Here is a 17,204-nt window from a genome sequence, read left to right as displayed (position 1 = left end):
AGGATTGGGTCTTGTCCATCACATCATTCTTCTAATGATGTGATCCCGTTATCAACGACATCCAATGTCCATGGTCAGGAAACCGTAACCACCTATTGATCAACGAGCTAGTCAACTAGAGGATTACTAGGGACATGGTGTTGTCTATGTATCCACACATGTATCTGAGTTTCCTATCAATACAATTCTAGCATGGATAATAAACGATTGTCATGAACAATGAAATATAATATAATAATAACTAATTTATTATTGCCTCTAGAGCATATTTCCAACACCTACCTCGTGGCCTCCTCTTTTGTGTCTTGACGTAGGGTCCAAGTCTCCTGGGTCTTGTTCGTTGAGAAAATCACATTCCCGAAGGTTTCATTCCGTTTGGACTCCGTTTGATATTCCTTTTCTTCGAAACCCTAAAATAGGAAAAAAAACTACAATTCTGGGTTGGGCCTCCGGTTAATAGGTTAGCCCAAAAATAATATAAAAGTGGATAATAAAGCCCAACATAATGTCCAAAGTAGATGATATAGTATGGAGCAATCAAAAATTATAGATACATTGGAGACGTATCAACCGTCAGTGGATCGAATCATTGCCTCCATTGACATCACGCACGGGATCGAGAATTTTTGTTTTGTTTTTGAAACTAATAGTAGTAGCGCGGGTGGCACCCACGCTACTACTAACACACGCATAGTAGTAGCGCGGGTGGCACCCGCGCTACTACTAACAGTTAGCTGTAGCGAGCTAGTAGTAGCGCGGGCACCCGCGCTACTACTAGCTATTTAACCCGCGCTACTAGTAGGCTTTTTCCTAGTAGTGGACCCTCGACTAGTAGTGAGCATGGTGCGGCTGTTTTCATGGCTTAAAATGCGGACATGCCCGAGCTGAAGGTCATCAGCGCGGGCGAACTGCTTCCATCCGTTCTTCGCGCACGGATGGAAGCAGTTCACCCACGCTCATGACCTTCAGCTCGGGGACGTCCTCATCTTAAGCTACAACACCAGTCGGTTAGCACTCGGACTGGAAGATCCTCGACCCCTAGACCCTCGGCCCCTCAGCCCTCGACCCCTCGGCGACCAGCGATCCTCGACCCTTTACCCCGACCCTCGACCCCTTGGCGACTGGTGATCCTCGACCCTCTGCCTCGACCCTCGACCCCTTGGCAACCGGCGATCCTCGACCCTCTGCCCTGACCCTCGACCCCTTGTCGACCAGCGATCCTTGACTCGGCACCGACGCACCCCTAACCTCGACCCTCGACCCCTCGAAGAAGAAGAAGAAGAAGAAGAAGAAGAAGAAGAAGAAGAGGAGGAGAAGGAAAAAATGCTTGTGTGGCTGGAGGTGGACCCACCTGATCAGCAGGTAGCATTGCTGAACTAAAAAGTAGGTATCGGTGTTTCCTAAATCTTGCCAAACCATATGAGCTTGGGATCAAAAGAACACTTTCGCACTCAGTCCAGTTTAACATCCAGAGAGAGTGCAATGTTCAGGGGTTAGTGTAGCTGTGTAAATGGTACCGAGCATAGCCATGGGAGCTCAATACCAATCTCCAATGGTTTCACACATGGCAACAATATCCAGAATTAGAGTATAAAAGCGCTTACTGAAGTAATCTAACATTTTTTGTAATCGGCAGCAACCTAGATTTAGTTAGTTCAGTGGTGAGCAAAGAGTGCATTTTCCTTCTTTTTTAGAATATGTACTGTTTATCAAAAGAAAGTTTGGTGAGCAAACTGGTATTGATAAACTTATGTAAATGCTCCCACTTCGAAAATCCATCTCTACACCCGAGCTCATCTGCACCTGCGTTGACGAAAGAAATCAAAACAAATGCTAGAAAATTCAAAAAAATCCATTTTTTGTGCGGTAGACAATTTGGTGTGTGAGGTCCGCTCCAATTTTCAAAGCATTTGGACATCTGAGGAGCTCTCAGCAAAAAAGACAAATTGATGGTCTATAAAAATGTTTACTCTTCATGTATTGTTTTGACCCGATTTGTCTTTTTGCTGAGAGCTGCCCAAATGTCCAAATGACTTGAAATTTGGAGTAGGCCTCATGCATCAAATTGTCTACCGCACAAAAAAAACCTTGGAATTGTTTGAATCATATTTGAATTTTTACGAATTTTTTTAACCGGGTGCAGATGAGCCTGGGCACCGAAATGCCCTACTCCTCCCTCTTTACATACTGCCCCTGGTCCCTTTTAAAAATGCTTTTAGAGAAGCAGGAGCATATATGAATGACAGATAAATAGTTGCATGTATAATCCCTTTTAGAAATGCTTTTATAATTCAGTCTAATTTCTTCTTTCACTTCGTATTGACCTAATTTTTTGTTTAAAATAGGACGGTATATATTTGGTTTCGTTTCTTAAGCTTATCCACTTCCTTGATCATTCTCGGGTGTAGCTATACTTTGCTGCACATTTTCAAGGATGTAACCTAACAAAGTGCAATTTTAGGTGCCTGAATTTGATATATAGATACCATTTTGGGATAATGTACTTGCACCCTGATTGTTTTCATGTTGGCTTGTTTTGTATTGTAAGATGCTATACACCTTTGACCAAAACTTTAGAGGAGAAAGAAAAACTCTAGAGGAGGTATGGAAGAACATGTACATTGTGTTGAAACCCGAAACCCTGCCTCAATGTTGAGATGGCCCATCTAGATGTCCGTTTGCCATCAAGCTAAGCATCAAGTTTTTCGTTGAATTCAACCTGGCAATGTGTCCAGGCCTACAAATAGTTCAGGTTCTTAGTCCATCCTTTCTCAACAGTGGAACACTGAAGAAGTAGGTTGAGCAGAGAAACATTGTGACTTTGTGAGTGTCTCCATGTTGGATGACAACGTAGTTGAGAACAAAAAATCTCGGTTCTCATTGCTTAACTTACTATATTTAATCTGCTAATATAGGTACTGACCTACCAGGTTCCTTCTATTGCAATCTATACGAAGGAAAATAGTGAGTGTTTCTTGAACCAATGTGTTAATGCACAAATCGGCGGCCTCTGTCTTCCAGATGACTATGATGTAAAAATTGAAAACGAAACAAGATTGTGTTGTAAAATGGGGCGACATAAGCTAATTGTTCGTTGCTAGGAAGTGCTTAGTTTTCCTTATTTGTAAGTATTTGTAAATATTTTAAAATTGCCGGCACAATGTTTATTTTATTTTTAGACGTTTAGAATTGTTTTAGACCTTACATATGAAGTGGCTACTTCTACAGAAGCACAAAGTTTCTTTTCATATTTACTGCTACATGCGCTGATACAAATTGATATATACAGTAAGCTCGAGAAAGGGTTCAATAGAAGTTTGATCATGTGATGTTTATATTAAATTGTTTTTTTGCCAAACCAACAATAATTAATTTGACGGGCTCTCGTGGGTGCGGCATGCCGCCACGCCTCTGCCTGCCAGTAGACCATATTTATACTTAACTTCTATATTTATTTAATTTTTTATCAAACTACAATTTTCACTAGGACGTTCTTCCATAACTGTTAACATAATTAAGTAAACTAAAAATTACTAAATGTTAAGTGTGATGTTATTTGTTATACAATTGTAATGTCTATGTAGAAAGCATACATTTAATGTGCATTTTCAACGTACTTCCCGTTAAAAAGATCAATAATTTGATCATAATGTGTGAAAAAATAGACAAAATTGCAAGCCTTCGTGGATAAATTTGAATTTTTTGTGTAACTAATATACATATATTTGTGTGTGTACTTGTTTGTTCGCATATCATTATTATCCTTAAATATCTTGGTATAGATCTCCAAAGATGTCAAGTCTAACAATTTCAAGTGGTTTCTAGTGTACCTATGACTTGATAAGCATTATCTCTTCTATATAAACTTGTTCAATATTTAGGTTAGTGTTTTCTTTAATGGTTGGACAACGTCGGATGCAAAACACGTTCGGGCCGTGTAGTCCGGACGATTGCGGGCGATTTGAGAGTCGGTGTTGGAGATGGCCTAATGTAAGGCTTCGTGTTTCACTTTTCTTCCCACCATCCTTTAATCCAACCTTCCTCGCATGATGATCAATCACCTTAATTACTTATCTTCTAAACCAATTTCGTTTTAATTTAGTTAGCAAATGTCTCATCAAACAATATTACAATAAGGTAAACGACGAGTAGGATTGGATAAACATTTATTTACACAACCGCATTAATATAGGCAAGTAAATCATAAGCCAACATACTAAAATATTTATATACTGTTGCGACACCCGGGCATTGTCCTAGTTGAGATTAAAAAAAGTGAGTAGAAACCAAAAATGAGAGAAGGTGTGAGGATGAAAAAACCGGGAAAGAAAGTCAGACGAATCTATAACTTTCCTTTCAATAATCCTACACATACAGGGGTTTTACAGGTCTGCTACAGACTCTCTCTTGCTAATTCGCTCCCCCCCCCCCTGATTTTCAGGGGTGGGCCCCTCCCGCTAATCCTAAGCCAATCTATTTGCTCCACATCATCCTGTACGACGAAACATGTAAAAAAAAGCCTGTAGCTCTAGTATTACTGCTTTCCTTTAATAGTAGAATGGTAAAATACCTTCCTCGGTCTCATGAAACGGTGACTATGTCATCCAACTTATTCCGTCTCTCATGTGCTCATGGCCATTGGTCAGCCCCCTAACTACTATGGCCTCGGTTAGTTAGGCCTTGTACAATGGGAGGTGCTTAGAGAAGGTGCTTAGAGAAATAAACCAGACTTTTTTTAAGCACCGATGCTTATTTGTACAGGATAGACACTTAACTAAGCGTCTCTCCTGTAGAAATAAGCACAAACCCGGTTTATTTTTCTAAGCATCTCTCTAAGCACCTCCCATTGTACAAGGCCTTACTAGCCAAAACATAGCTTCTCTTTGAGCTACGAGCCACTGCACTGCCAAATTGAAAATCCTTTGTTGTGCCAAAGTTAAATGAAGCCCCTTGCCTAGTTTTATCGCTGTGATCTCGAAAAAGGATAGACGACTTTTGCTACTCAGCACTTTTATGAGGCTTTTCACCAACTAAAGAGTGCATAGAAATTGAAAAATAAAATATGTAATTTTTTCCGAGATTTTTTTAATCTATTCATCAACCGTTAAGGTAGTACAAAGTACACTAGAAGTACACCCGCAAAAGAAAAAAAGAACACTAGAAGTAAAATTTACCAGGTCCGTAGACCACCTAGCGACGACTACAAGCACTGGAGCGAGCCGAAGGCGCGCCGCCGTCATCGCTCCTCCCACGTTGGAGCCGGGCAAACATTATTGTACTAGACAGTCGAAAAGTCGTCATGCTAAGCCCCAATAGGACCAGCGTACCAGAACAGCAACCGTCGCCGATGAAGAGAAGCGTAGATCGAAAAGATCCAACCTGTAGACAAAAGATTGGATCCAGACGAATCCACCGAAGACATACACTGACCGGACCCCATGATATCCGCCGGAGACACACCTCCACATGACATTCGACGACACTTGAAGCATCACCGGGACGGGGCTAGGTGGGGAGAATTTTATTCCATCTTCAAAAAGCCACCGCCGCCCCGTCTTCTTGAGCATGGCACAAACCCTAACGAAACTCGAAAAAGAAACTATTAACAATGAAATGAAATGATTATAAAATTCATGATGCTATTAAGTTGTACATACATATTCAACTATATAACATGATTCTAAAGTTTTATGCTGAGAAGGACAATCTCGTGTCATGAGCAAGATAAATGAGTCTAGTACTCTACAGAAAGGGAAAAAAATGGACAAAATTGTCTAATTTTGCACAGGGTGAAAAAGTCGACCATATTTCCATCTATTTTTACAAGCACATAAATAATTGAAACAAGAACATTTGTATTTTCTTTGACATTGATTTTCACCATGGAAAATAGTTTTCCTTCATCATGTGCTTCCGGATGCACCTTCCATTTCCCTCCGAAGACCTCGTGTGACGTCAGCAACGCCATCCAACTCCCGACCTCTCCACGTGTCCATGGCCCCCACTCGCCTGCTGGCCATCGCCGTGTCTGCCTGTCATTACCAACTAGCGCACAACTCCTCCTTATGTCTGGTCATAACCACTACATATACATGTCAAGATACCGATTTAGGAAGCATCCTATCTTGCTCTGTCATATCAAAGGTCAGATGATCTCTAAACAAACCTTCTATCCTGATCAATACTCTAAGATGCTAGATGCACCTATTTTCTTTTCATCCATAGAGATGCGCACATGCATAGAAAATGAAAATAAATAGAAAGAACGAAACAAAATCACACGAAAAGAGAGATGAAAATCACATGAAAGAGTGGAGAAAAATGTATCAATGATGAGACAAAATTTGCAAAGTGTTGTGGGAACCAAGGAAATTGAAAAAGATAAAAGCATTAACAGTGAGATGAGATGATTATAAAGTCTATGACATGATAATGCTTGTGCATTCAAGTATATAGCATGATTATGAAGTTCTTACGCCAAGAAGAACAATTTCGCGTCACGAGCAAAACAAACGAATCCAGGGCTCTAAAAAAGGAACAAATGCACAGAATTTGGCCGTTTCTACACAAGACGGGAACAGCAGCCATATTTTCGTGTACTTTTATAAACGCGTGAACAATTGCATTTTCGTTGACACTAATCTCATCGGGGTAAAATCTTTTCCTTCATCAGGTCACGCGTGCTGCCGGATGCACCTTCCATTTCCCTCCAACGACCTCTTGTGATCTCACTTGGCAGCGACTACGCCATCCAACTCCCGGCCCTCGGCCACCCCCGGCCACCGCGGCCTCTGCCATGTCATCACCGGGCAGCGCACATCTCCTCCTCATGCCCAATCAATAACCGCCACATAAAACACACCACATCAATACCAATTTAGAAAGCATCCTACCTGGTTCCGTCGCGTTGAGGGGCCACGCGATCTCGGAAAAGGGCATTTTCTGCGCCCCCAAGTCAACACTTCAATCGGCTGAATGCACCCTTTTCTATCTATCAGGAGAGGAGTGTATGTTGTTATACATTGGAATAAAAGTAGAAGGATGATTATAAATAATAAAGTCACGTGAAAAGCGAAGGGGAAAAGAAAGACGGTTTTTGTTTTTTGAGGGAAAAAGAAAGACGAATTAACACGTAGGCAATTTTTTTGCAAACGAGAGAGGCGAGTGACGCGACGTCGGCCACGCACGCACGCACGCGTCCGCCTGCGTCTCCCACCGGAAATCTCCACGATCCAAAATCCAACTCCACCAGAGACAGAGAAGAGAGCCGAGATCCAAAATCCAGTTCCCCTCCACCGATCCGCCTCCTCCTCCTCCTCCTCCTCCTCGATCCATCGCGCCGAGATCCAAACCCTAGCCCTCCCTCTCGCCCCTCTCCCTGGAGGGATCGGCGCCGGGCGGATGGGGTCCGACTCCGACGACGCCGACTTCTTCGACAAGCTCGTCGACGACGACGACGACGACGCCAAAGCGCCCCCCTCCTCTGCCGCCGCCTCCGCCAAGGTGCCCCCCTCTGCCGCCGACGAGGCCGCCGCGGCCGCGGACCTCGCGGCCCTCACCCTGTCCGACGGCGACGGCGACGGCGACGAGGACGCCCCCGCCACTGGAGGGGCGCCGGAGCCCGAGCCCGCGGCGGCCGTGGTGGCCCCTCAGACCGCGGCTGAAGCCCCGACTGACGCCGCGGATCCTCCGCCTCCCGCTCCTCAACCCGAGGCTGAAGCCCTGGCAGCGCCCCGTGATGCTGAGGTCCTGACCGCGGCCCCTGATGCCGGGGTCCTGGCCGCGGCCCCTGACAACGAGGTTCCGGCTGGGCTACCCGAGGTGAAGGCGGTGGCCGCTGCTGACCCCGAGGGCAGGTCGCCGGGTTCAGGGTCCGGGTCAGGCTCCTCCAAGGGCGTCCGTACCACGGTCAAGCAAGTGCAGTGGAGTCTCTTCGGCGCCGACATCACCAGCGGCACCGAGCCGGATCCGTTCAGCGACCTCCTGGCCGACGACGCATTTCTCGGAGCCGGGGTCCAGGGAGCGCAGGTGTCAGGTATGGGTGCCAGCAGTGTCGGAGCCGTGGATCACAGCTTCTTCAATGGAGCGGGCAGCAGCAATGCCAGTTCCCAGCTGGGCTGGGGGACTGGTTCAGGGGAATTCCTCGCGGATGGCGGTGTTGGTGAAGACGCCTTTTTCGGGGTGCAGGGTTCGGCTGTGGGGACTGCTGGTAGCATTGTGGCGGCGGATCATAGCTTCTTCAATGGAGTGGACGGCAATGCCAATTTGCAGTCGTATATGAGTGCTGGTGTCGTGGAGTCTGCGGATCATCAGAACACCAGTGCACAGTCTGACTGGACCGCCGGGGCTGTGGACCCCTCAGATCCCTACCCTGGCTGGAAGTGGGACGTGGCAACAGGGCAGTGGTATCAGGTGGATGCAATAGGTGCTCAAGGCTTTGCTGATCATGGCGGTGCTGTAGCGGCCTTTGGGAGCGAAAATGTTCAGCAGCAGCACCTCGGTGTTTCGTACCTGCAGAACTCTTCACAGGCAGGGTTGGAGACCATCACAGAGGAGGGCAGTGCCGCTGCCGCGAGCTGGGGCCAGGATCAGAGCAGCGCAGCCGCAGCGGAGTACCCACCAAACATGCTCTTCTATGCTGAGTACCCTGAACATTACTATGACACCAACACTCAGCAGTGGTTCACGCTCGAGTCATATCAGCAAAGTGTCTTGCAAGCTGCAACTCCGGCATCAGCAGTAGATGCATTTGCTGGGGCAGGTCACAGTGTAGCTCATACTGGGAATACTCAGGCAAGTAGTTTTAATCAGCAGAACCAATGGCAGCATGGTTCGGTAGCCAACAGCATGCAGCCTTATACCGAGAATCAGATTAGTCAGCCGGCGTATACTGAACCTTTGAAGCCCTCTACAAATTATGGAACTGCTATCAACACATTCGTGCCTAATATCAACACATTCGTGCCTTCTACAAGTCAATACAGTGGTAGTGGCGAGGGCCACCAGGTTAGTAACAAGGTCTTCCAACCTACCAGTTATCAGAGTGCTGCTCACAAGGGTTTTGAACCGTATAAAAACAATCAAAGTGCTATCAACACATTTTTGCCTTCCACAAGTCAATACAATAGTAGTGGTGAGGGCTACCAGGTTAGCAACAAGGGTTTCCAACCTACCAGTTACCAGACTGCTGCTCATAAGGGTTTTGAACCGCATAAAAACAATCAAAGTGCTATCAACACATTTTTGCCTTCTACAAGCCAATACAGTGGTGGTGGTGAGGCCCACCAGGCTAGTAACAAGGGTTTCGAACCTACTAGCCATCAGAGTGCTCACAAGGGTTTTGAACCGTATAAGATCAATCAAAGTACTTCTGCTAGCCATGACAGTGGGTCCAGGGGATTTGAGCCTTCACAAGGTCACCAGGGGTTTAAACCTTTCACGAATAACCAGAGAAGCACAGGATTTGTACCTTCCACAAGTCACCAGATTGCCCACAAGGAATTTGAACCTCCGAAAGATAATCAAGCTCACCATGTAGCACACCAATCTTCATCAGGCCATGGTTATGACTATCCAAATGGCTTTGTTGAGCCACAAAAAGGTGTTCCTGTAACAAGCATGTACCAGATGCAAACACAGACTGATCCTGCCACACACATGCATTTACCAAATAACTATGTGAGCAATGAGAACTCCATGAGCTTTCCTCAGCAGCTAGCTCCATCTCAACAACTCGGTTACTCCCACCACGAGGAGAGGTCGTCAGCTGGACGCCCACCACATTCGCTGGTTGCGTTTGGATTTGGTGGGAAGCTTGTAGTTATGAAAGAGACCAGCTCGATGACTACAAACTTTGACAGTGGAAATCAGGTATCTTCATCACAGTCTTTATAATATTCTTGTTTGCAATTAAGTTGTAGCTAATAGCTTTTACCGTTTCATTGAAGGGCAATTCTCAAGGCACGCTGTCAATTCTTAATATATCGGAGGTTGTTGCTGATAAAATTGATCAACAAGGGATCCCTAATGGCAGTGCACTTAGCTACTTCTATGCTTTGTGTCGTCGACCTATTCCTGGCCCCCTTGCTGGAGGAAGTGCTGCAGCAAAGGACCTGAATAAATGGCTTGATGATATTATCGGAGGCTACGAGTCTTCTGTCAGCGATTTCCAAGGAGGGGATGTTCAAAAGCTGCTTATATCGTTGCTGAAAATATCATATCAACACTATGGAAAACTCCGTTCACCCTTTGGGCCCGATCCATCGCGTGAGGTATTTTCTGTTTCGTCTTGGTATATTCTGTTTGGAAGTATCCATGCTTTTCCTTGAGCAGCATCATTGATTTTAGGGTACTGTAAAATCTTCACGGGAGCAATCAATGTAGTACACTGTGGCACTGATAATCCAGTCTTGCGCTGCAAGCACATACCAAATATACTCTCTCTAATACTTTGTAGGGACCTGTGATACAAATTTGGACAGAATAAATAACTTCTTGATCTTAAAAATTAGGCCTGGCACTTTTATGGGCCTGTATTCAATCACTTCTGGGCCCTGCTGGTGGATGCAGTCCTACATCGTTGTCTGCTTATTTGTTCTTCTGCATATATCATGTTGAAAGAAAAACGAATCTTGATGCTGGAAAACAGTGACATGTCAGAGTTATGTGGTAGCTGTCTACTTCTCTGATAGATGCACCCTAGGTTAGATACCAGATTCGCAGCAATCACAGGTTAACCCTGATCCTGATTGCTTGCTGGTGGCAAATTTGTCGATGCCTACCTGATGGCAAGGGCCAGGAGATATCCTTGGCACTCTCTGCCTTCTTTCTGCTGCCCTCACAGCCGGATATGGCGAGGTTAATCTCTATCCTTGAAGAGAGCCACACCCTTGGCATCCTGGATGAGATTTGCGGGGTGAGGGTTTTGGAGAGGATGGGTTGCATGAGAGGGACTAAGGGGGAGATGATCAATAGACAGTTAGGGTAGTGTGGCCGTGTGAGCGATCGAGAGGAGAAGTGCTGGCACAAAGGGAGAGGCGAGCGACAAGGACTTGGGGTTTCCTTCGCATTCAAGGGGCATTGCCGCACTGGGTTTGTTGTGTGCATCTGTCTCAGTTTGTCCTTTTCATTTATTTTTCTTTTCCATTTTATTATCATGTGGGGATCTTCTGTAGTTGTAAGTCTATGGTTTGATTGGTGTTTTGATTTTAAGTATAGATCAATATTTGTATATTAGAGCCCTTGAACTGAAAGTGTCCGGTTTAAATGAAAGAGGTATTCTCCCATTGAGCCTTATAAGTGGTGTACCACGAACTGCAGATCTAGGAATTACTCTTAATGAAACGATATTATGCTTTTCATTAAACAAAAGAGGATTCCACATTAAAGCCATCCTTTGTTAGATTGTGTTCTGCTTGAAATGGCTTCAAGTCAATCCCTATTAGCTACCTATAAGTGGTTTGTGGCCTTTTGGCCCATGCGGCATTTTTCATATGCCAAGTATTTTGGCTCATGCCTATAAAGCAGCGCTGTAAGGATTTACATTGTGAACATCTACAAGTAACTCGATTCAGCTTTATCATTTCTCGTCGCGTGCTTGAATGTCTCTTTTTAATATGATATGATATTAAAATTATCCCATGTTGCCCCAAGCCCCACCCCCAGGTGGAATAATGAATGTCTTTGAATTATTGGTAACAGGGTATGGATGACCTCATGTGCCCATATGGAATAACAAATTTATTTTTGAATTGCTGTTAACAGGGTATGGATGGCCCAGACACTGCAGTAACAGCGCTTTTTTCATCATGTAGTAGTAATAGTGCCCGTATGAGAGACCATTGCATGAAAAATATCCCCTCAGAAAACCAGATACAGGTAATTCTGTTTTCTTGGCTATCTGTGCTGTCTCATCTAGCAACTATGGCCTTGGTTGAACCAACTATTCTACTGCAGGCTACTGCTCAAGAAGTTCAAAATCTTCTAGTTTCTGGTAAAAGGAAAGATGCGCTTCAGTATGCGCAGGAAGGTCAGCTTTGGGGACCTGCACTGATCCTTGCTTTACAACTTGGTGATCAGGTCTGCTTCACTCTGTAAATCTGCTGTCCCTAGACTGCTTGGTGGCTTTGCCTTTCTTTTTTCCCTGAACAATTGATGATCTTTTCATTGACTGGTCATGCAGTTTTATGCGGATACTGTGAAGAAAATGGCTTACTGTCATTTCAAATCTGGATCACCTTTGAGGACATTGTGCCTTCTTATCGCTGGACAACCAGCAGATGTTTTTAAGCCTGAGAACCCTGTCGATGCCAATTATGCCACTTTACATACGCAGCAACAGCCTGCAGAGGTAATACACAAGAACTTATTTATTGCATTCTTGCCTGTGATTTGAAGGAGCAACAGGATGCATATTTAAATGGAACCTCCACATTTATTACTCTTGAGTTTAAATGACTTTCACTGGAAGGAATTGGAACCATGCTGTCCATAGTTTTTGTGTCATAGTGTGCTGCCACACAGAACTCTGGATCTTCTTTAGCCTGCACAATGTTTTTGTTTGTCATCTTTTAAACTGCAATTGCTTTTTAAATCCTGACATGGATTTTGCCTGACTTCTCTCGACTTCTCATTTCATGATTCTCGACATTTTACGTGGAGTGCCCGTTCTTTTTTCCATTTTAGTTACTTTGAAGTTAAATGTAGTGTGGCTTTTCTGTCCGACAGGGTACTCCTGTGGGCATGCTGAATGACTGGCAACAAAATTTGGCAATTATAACTGCAAACAGGACAAAAGCAGATGAGCTTGTAATCACTCACCTTGGGGATTGCCTTTGGAAAGAGAGAAATGAGGTTTGCATCTGTTTGAGTGTTCGTTTCCTTTACATGTTTTAGCTGAATACCTTATATTATTATATATGTATATGCAGGTTGCAGCTGCTCATTCATGCTATTTAGTTGCTGAGCTAAATATCGATCCATACTCCGAAAGTGCAAGAATGTGTTTAGTCGGAGCAGACCATCTGAGATGTCCTCGCACATTTAGCAGCCCTGAAGCTATACAGGTCTTCTAAATCTGCACACTTTACTTTGTGTATGTTTGTGGTTGTGGACATGTGCGAGCACACATGTGATGGTGCATTTGATCTTCTATGATAATAGTTGCTCAGATAAGAATAGTTGTGTATCTTGTTTGGCCCCCGTCCCTCTCCCACCAACCCATGGTCGGGCTGCAGATTAGATATGTTGCAACATCTGTCAAATTGGGATTTTATTATTTTGCTACTTGCTCTTTAGCATTCCTTTCTGGTTGGAAACTATAGTTTTTAAACTAGTGGGAGAAAAAAATATCTGCATTTCCTTCATGGGTGTTGGTCACATCTTTATTTTGCTTGGTTACTGCTCTTGTCCTCTCGTAGCAAGTACATTAATTTTCACTTGTCATTTGCTGTTCCTGAACAAACACTACATTCCTTTCATTGTCATTTGCTGTTCCTGAATAAATACCACATTTTTTTCATTGGCATTTGCTGTTCCTGAACAAATACCATTATGAACTTACAGAGAACAGAGTTGTATGAATATGCGAAAGTTCTTGGTAATTCTCAGTATATCCTCCTGCCATTTCAACCATATAAGCTGATATATGCATACATGCTTGCGGAGGTTGGGAAGGTCTCTGATTCACTAAAGTAAGTTTCTGGGCTATTTCATATCTCCTTGTATCCTAGTTATGCAAACTCATTTTAAAACTTGAATGTCCTTCCTAAGGTACTGTCAAGCATCTTTGAAGCTGCTGAAATCCTCTGGCCGTGCGCCTGAACTAGAAGCATGGAAGCAATTGTTTTCATCTCTGGAGGAGCGGATACGCACCCACCAGCAGGTATGACTTCTGTGCAGTTAATGTTGTTTATTGATCTTGAGCATTTTGTCCTGTTAACTGAGAATTGACTTGGCCACTTGTAGGGTGGATATGGCACAAATCTTGCTCCAAAGCTTGTTGGAAAGATTTTCTCAACATTTGATAAATCTTTGTCCCGCATGATGGGTACGCAAACACAACCCGCACCTGTGCCGCCATTGTCACAGGGCTCTTTTGGTGACAGAGATTTCTATCCTGTTCCTCAAGTTACAAATCCTGCTCCTCCGGTTACAAACTTTGTAAATAGTCAGTCACCGATGCCTATGTCATCTTCTACTTCGGAGCAGTTTATGAGTGAAATAGCAGAAAATAGCGACCCTGACAAGAAAGGCGCTCATAGCAGAAGTGTCTCTGCACCAGACTTAAAGAAAAAACAGGTAGGTTATAAGGCATACGATTTTTCCTATCTTGTTGCATATTATAATGTGTGCATTTGAATTTAGTGGTGTATTACCTTGGTCAAGATGGTGTGGCCACTATATATCTTCTTGTCTCCTGAATTTGTCACTAACCTAATACATATGCCCACTCCAAATATATCTTCTATGTGCTCGCAAACGAAGGAGCACATGTTACATTGGAATATTTTCTGGAGGTTTTTTTCATTTCTCTGTCTGACATTGACCGTCTAACAGGGTGGTGGATCAGATAATGCGCAAAGCACATCAGGTTCAGGCAGTTCGCGATTCGGATGGTTGCTGCAGAAAACAGTGGGGCTTGTTTCGAAATCTTCCAACCAGGTGTGTGCTGATAACTTCCATACTTATGCATACCTTTCGCTATGTGCAGTAACTAAAATAATGTTCTTATTGTCTGAAGGCCAAGTTGGGGGAAGAGAACAGCTTCTACTATGATGAGAACCTGAAGCGGTGGGTGGAGCGAGGTGCTGCGATCCCTGCTGCTGCGGAGCCTCCCCTTGCCCCACCTCCAACAAAAGCCTCATTCCAGAACGGCGTTCCAGATCACAACAACTCGACTGGGCCCCCCAGCGGCGGAGGTTATACACCTAATGGATTTTCAGAAGCGAAGCCTCCAAATCCTTCGGAGCCGGTTTCAGGGATGCCGCCGATGCCACCTAGCCAGAATCAGTTCTCAGCACGCGGGAGGGCGGGTGTTAGATCAAGGTAATTTTGTTTAGTTCCACCGCCACTGCCTTGCATTTTACTTCTTCACCAGGTGGCCAAGTGGGCCCAAGTGGGCTATAACATACCCTAATCTGTGTAGATACGTCGACACATTCAACAAGGGTGGTGGTGGTGGAAACTCCTTCGGAGGGCCATCATACAACAGACCGGCCATGCCATCGGTGAACAAGCTGCCCGCCGCCAGTTTCTTCGTCCCAACTCCAGCCGCAGATGCTTCATTGCAGCCGACTGAGCCAACAGCCGACGCGCACAGCGAAACCGCAAACCAGGACGGGCCATCGTCCTCACCGGCAGTTGAGTCCTCATTCTACGCCTCCCCGCCGCCCCCAATGCAAATACAACCAGGCATGCAGCGGCACCCGAGCATGGACAACATCATGACCCCCTCTGGCAGTGGCAACGGCTCCTTCTCGAAGTCACGGGCAGCATCATGGAGCGGGACATACTCGGAGCAGATGAGCAGCACCGCCGCCTCGAGATCGCTGGACGGGCAGACCATGCAGTCCCCGCCAATGATGCCCGGCGTAAGACCTTCCCACAGCCGCTCCCACAGCAACTCGTCCCTTAATCGGTTCAACAGCGGTGGGTTCGGGGAGGATCTCCAGGAGGTGGAGCTTTGATACTCGAAACAAGGTTATGGAGAAAAGCGCAAGCGAGCGAGGCCGCCAGATTTTTCTTTCTTCTTGCTGATAGTTCGTTCTGTATTTAATATCCGTGATATATATGTCGCTAGAAAGGTACAAAAAAAAGGAGAGGAGCGGCGTCCCTTTTTTCTTTTTTTGCATGGGAAGCGTGCGGACGCCATTGTACATGATAGTTGTTCAACCATCATCTCAAGCCAGATGTTGGAGAGAAGAAATAAATGAGTATCCAGGGAGGAGAGGAGACTTGTAGCAGTAACTTGTTAAGATAGCAAGAAAGAAGCATGCACAAACTAGGTACATTTTAGAGCCTTTGATTCATCTCATCATTATGTAACTTGAGACTTTGGATTTCATAATCGGTCGCGGCTGTTCGGTCACTGCTCTTCTTTCAATTCTTATGCTGAGTATCATTTTTGCGTTTGGAATTGGTGTATATACTGTCCTAAAAGAACTGTCTTGTCACATAGCTTGCAATACTCCATCCGTAAAGAAATATAAGAGCGTTTAGATCATCACTTTAGTGATCTATGAAATATAAAAGCGTTTAGATCACTATTTTATTGAAATTTACAGAGGGAGTACATAATAATAAATTAATTTATATGAAAATTTCTATTACCGCCCCCCCCCCCCTCCCCGTCGCACATTTGTCTGGCTATAAGCTTCTGCCGTGTCCCTCCCACCTCCCCTCGTCCTTCGTCTACCTATAGCTCGATCATGGGGGCTCGTAGTCGTTAACCCTAGAGTAGACGTGGTTCTTCTTCATGATGATCGGAATCGGCAGAGTTGATTGCGCTTCCCGACCAGTAGTGTGGACCATGGTAGGGAGACTAGAGGTGTGGTTGCGAGACGACGGGGTGGTGGCGAACGAGCTAGGTGACAAAGGTGTAGTGCTGCAGCGACAAGTCCGACGACCATGGAGGACTTCTCTCCGGTAACACTCCTCTTTCCCTGCTCTCCTTCCAGCTCTTCCCTTTGCACCTCCTGCTCAGCCACCTCTCCTCTCCTCACCCTACAAGATTAGCAAGTTGAAATTGCAGACACCCCCATATCTTAAGTTTCGTGGACGCTGGCGAGAGTGAAGATGAACGGATGATGACCACGGTCGTACACACCGTCCTCAACATCTTCTGCATTGCACGCGGAGCCCTCCTCGGATGGAAAACTTTTCCTGTCGGCACTTTCTAGGGCAACTCATTTATGCCGGGAATACTTATTGCCGACATATTATATGCCCTTTAAGGCCACTTTTGCCGGCAGTTTGACCGACCTTAAATAAAATGTCATGGCGGTGTAGTGTTTGCCATAATAAAAAAATAAATCTAATGTTTGATTTCTAGCGAAACCCTAATTCAGAACCCTGCCTACTCAACATGAGCACATGACATTAGGGAATAGGGAATCCAGCAATAGAATCTCTCCGACTGATGGTGGCAAAGATTTGCGGTGACTGAGAAAATCCAAGTACCATCCGAATAACAAACCAATCATGGT

The 17,204-nt window shown here is 45.0% G+C and overlaps 1 protein-coding gene across 1 annotated transcript; it reads left to right on the top strand.

The window, feature by feature from the left end:
* Positions 1–7,222: 7,222 nt before the first annotated feature.
* LOC123150363 (protein transport protein SEC16A homolog) lies at positions 7,223–16,087 on the top strand. The gene is made up of 13 exons (XM_044570229.1): positions 7,223–9,870; positions 9,948–10,271; positions 11,764–11,877; positions 11,956–12,078; positions 12,182–12,349; positions 12,727–12,852; positions 12,930–13,064; positions 13,564–13,691; positions 13,771–13,882; positions 13,966–14,298; positions 14,557–14,661; positions 14,741–15,045; positions 15,146–16,087. Exons 1-13 carry the CDS (start codon positions 7,402–7,404, stop codon positions 15,684–15,686), a joined length of 4,983 nt encoding a protein of 1,660 aa, XP_044426164.1. The 5' UTR covers positions 7,223–7,401; the 3' UTR covers positions 15,687–16,087.
* Positions 16,088–17,204: the final 1,117 nt, after the last annotated feature.

Source organism: Triticum aestivum, chromosome 7A (assembly GCF_018294505.1).
Source record: "Triticum aestivum cultivar Chinese Spring chromosome 7A, IWGSC CS RefSeq v2.1, whole genome shotgun sequence".
NCBI classification, from domain to species: domain Eukaryota; kingdom Viridiplantae; phylum Streptophyta; class Magnoliopsida; order Poales; family Poaceae; genus Triticum; species Triticum aestivum.
The sequence above is the reverse complement of the archived record's forward strand: the minus strand, read 5'-3'. Positions and strand labels throughout refer to the sequence as shown.

Coding starts and splice junctions, on each gene's coding strand:
- LOC123150363 (XM_044570229.1), top strand. CDS start 7,402: ATGGGGTCCGACTCCGACGACGCCGACTTCTTCGACAAGCTCGTCGAC. Junction 12,350..12,726: donor CGCAGCAACAGCCTGCAGAG/GTAATACACAAG, acceptor TCTGTCCGACAG/GGTACTCCTGTGGGCATGCT. Junction 13,065..13,563: donor GCAGCCCTGAAGCTATACAG/GTCTTCTAAATC, acceptor ATGAACTTACAG/AGAACAGAGTTGTATGAATA.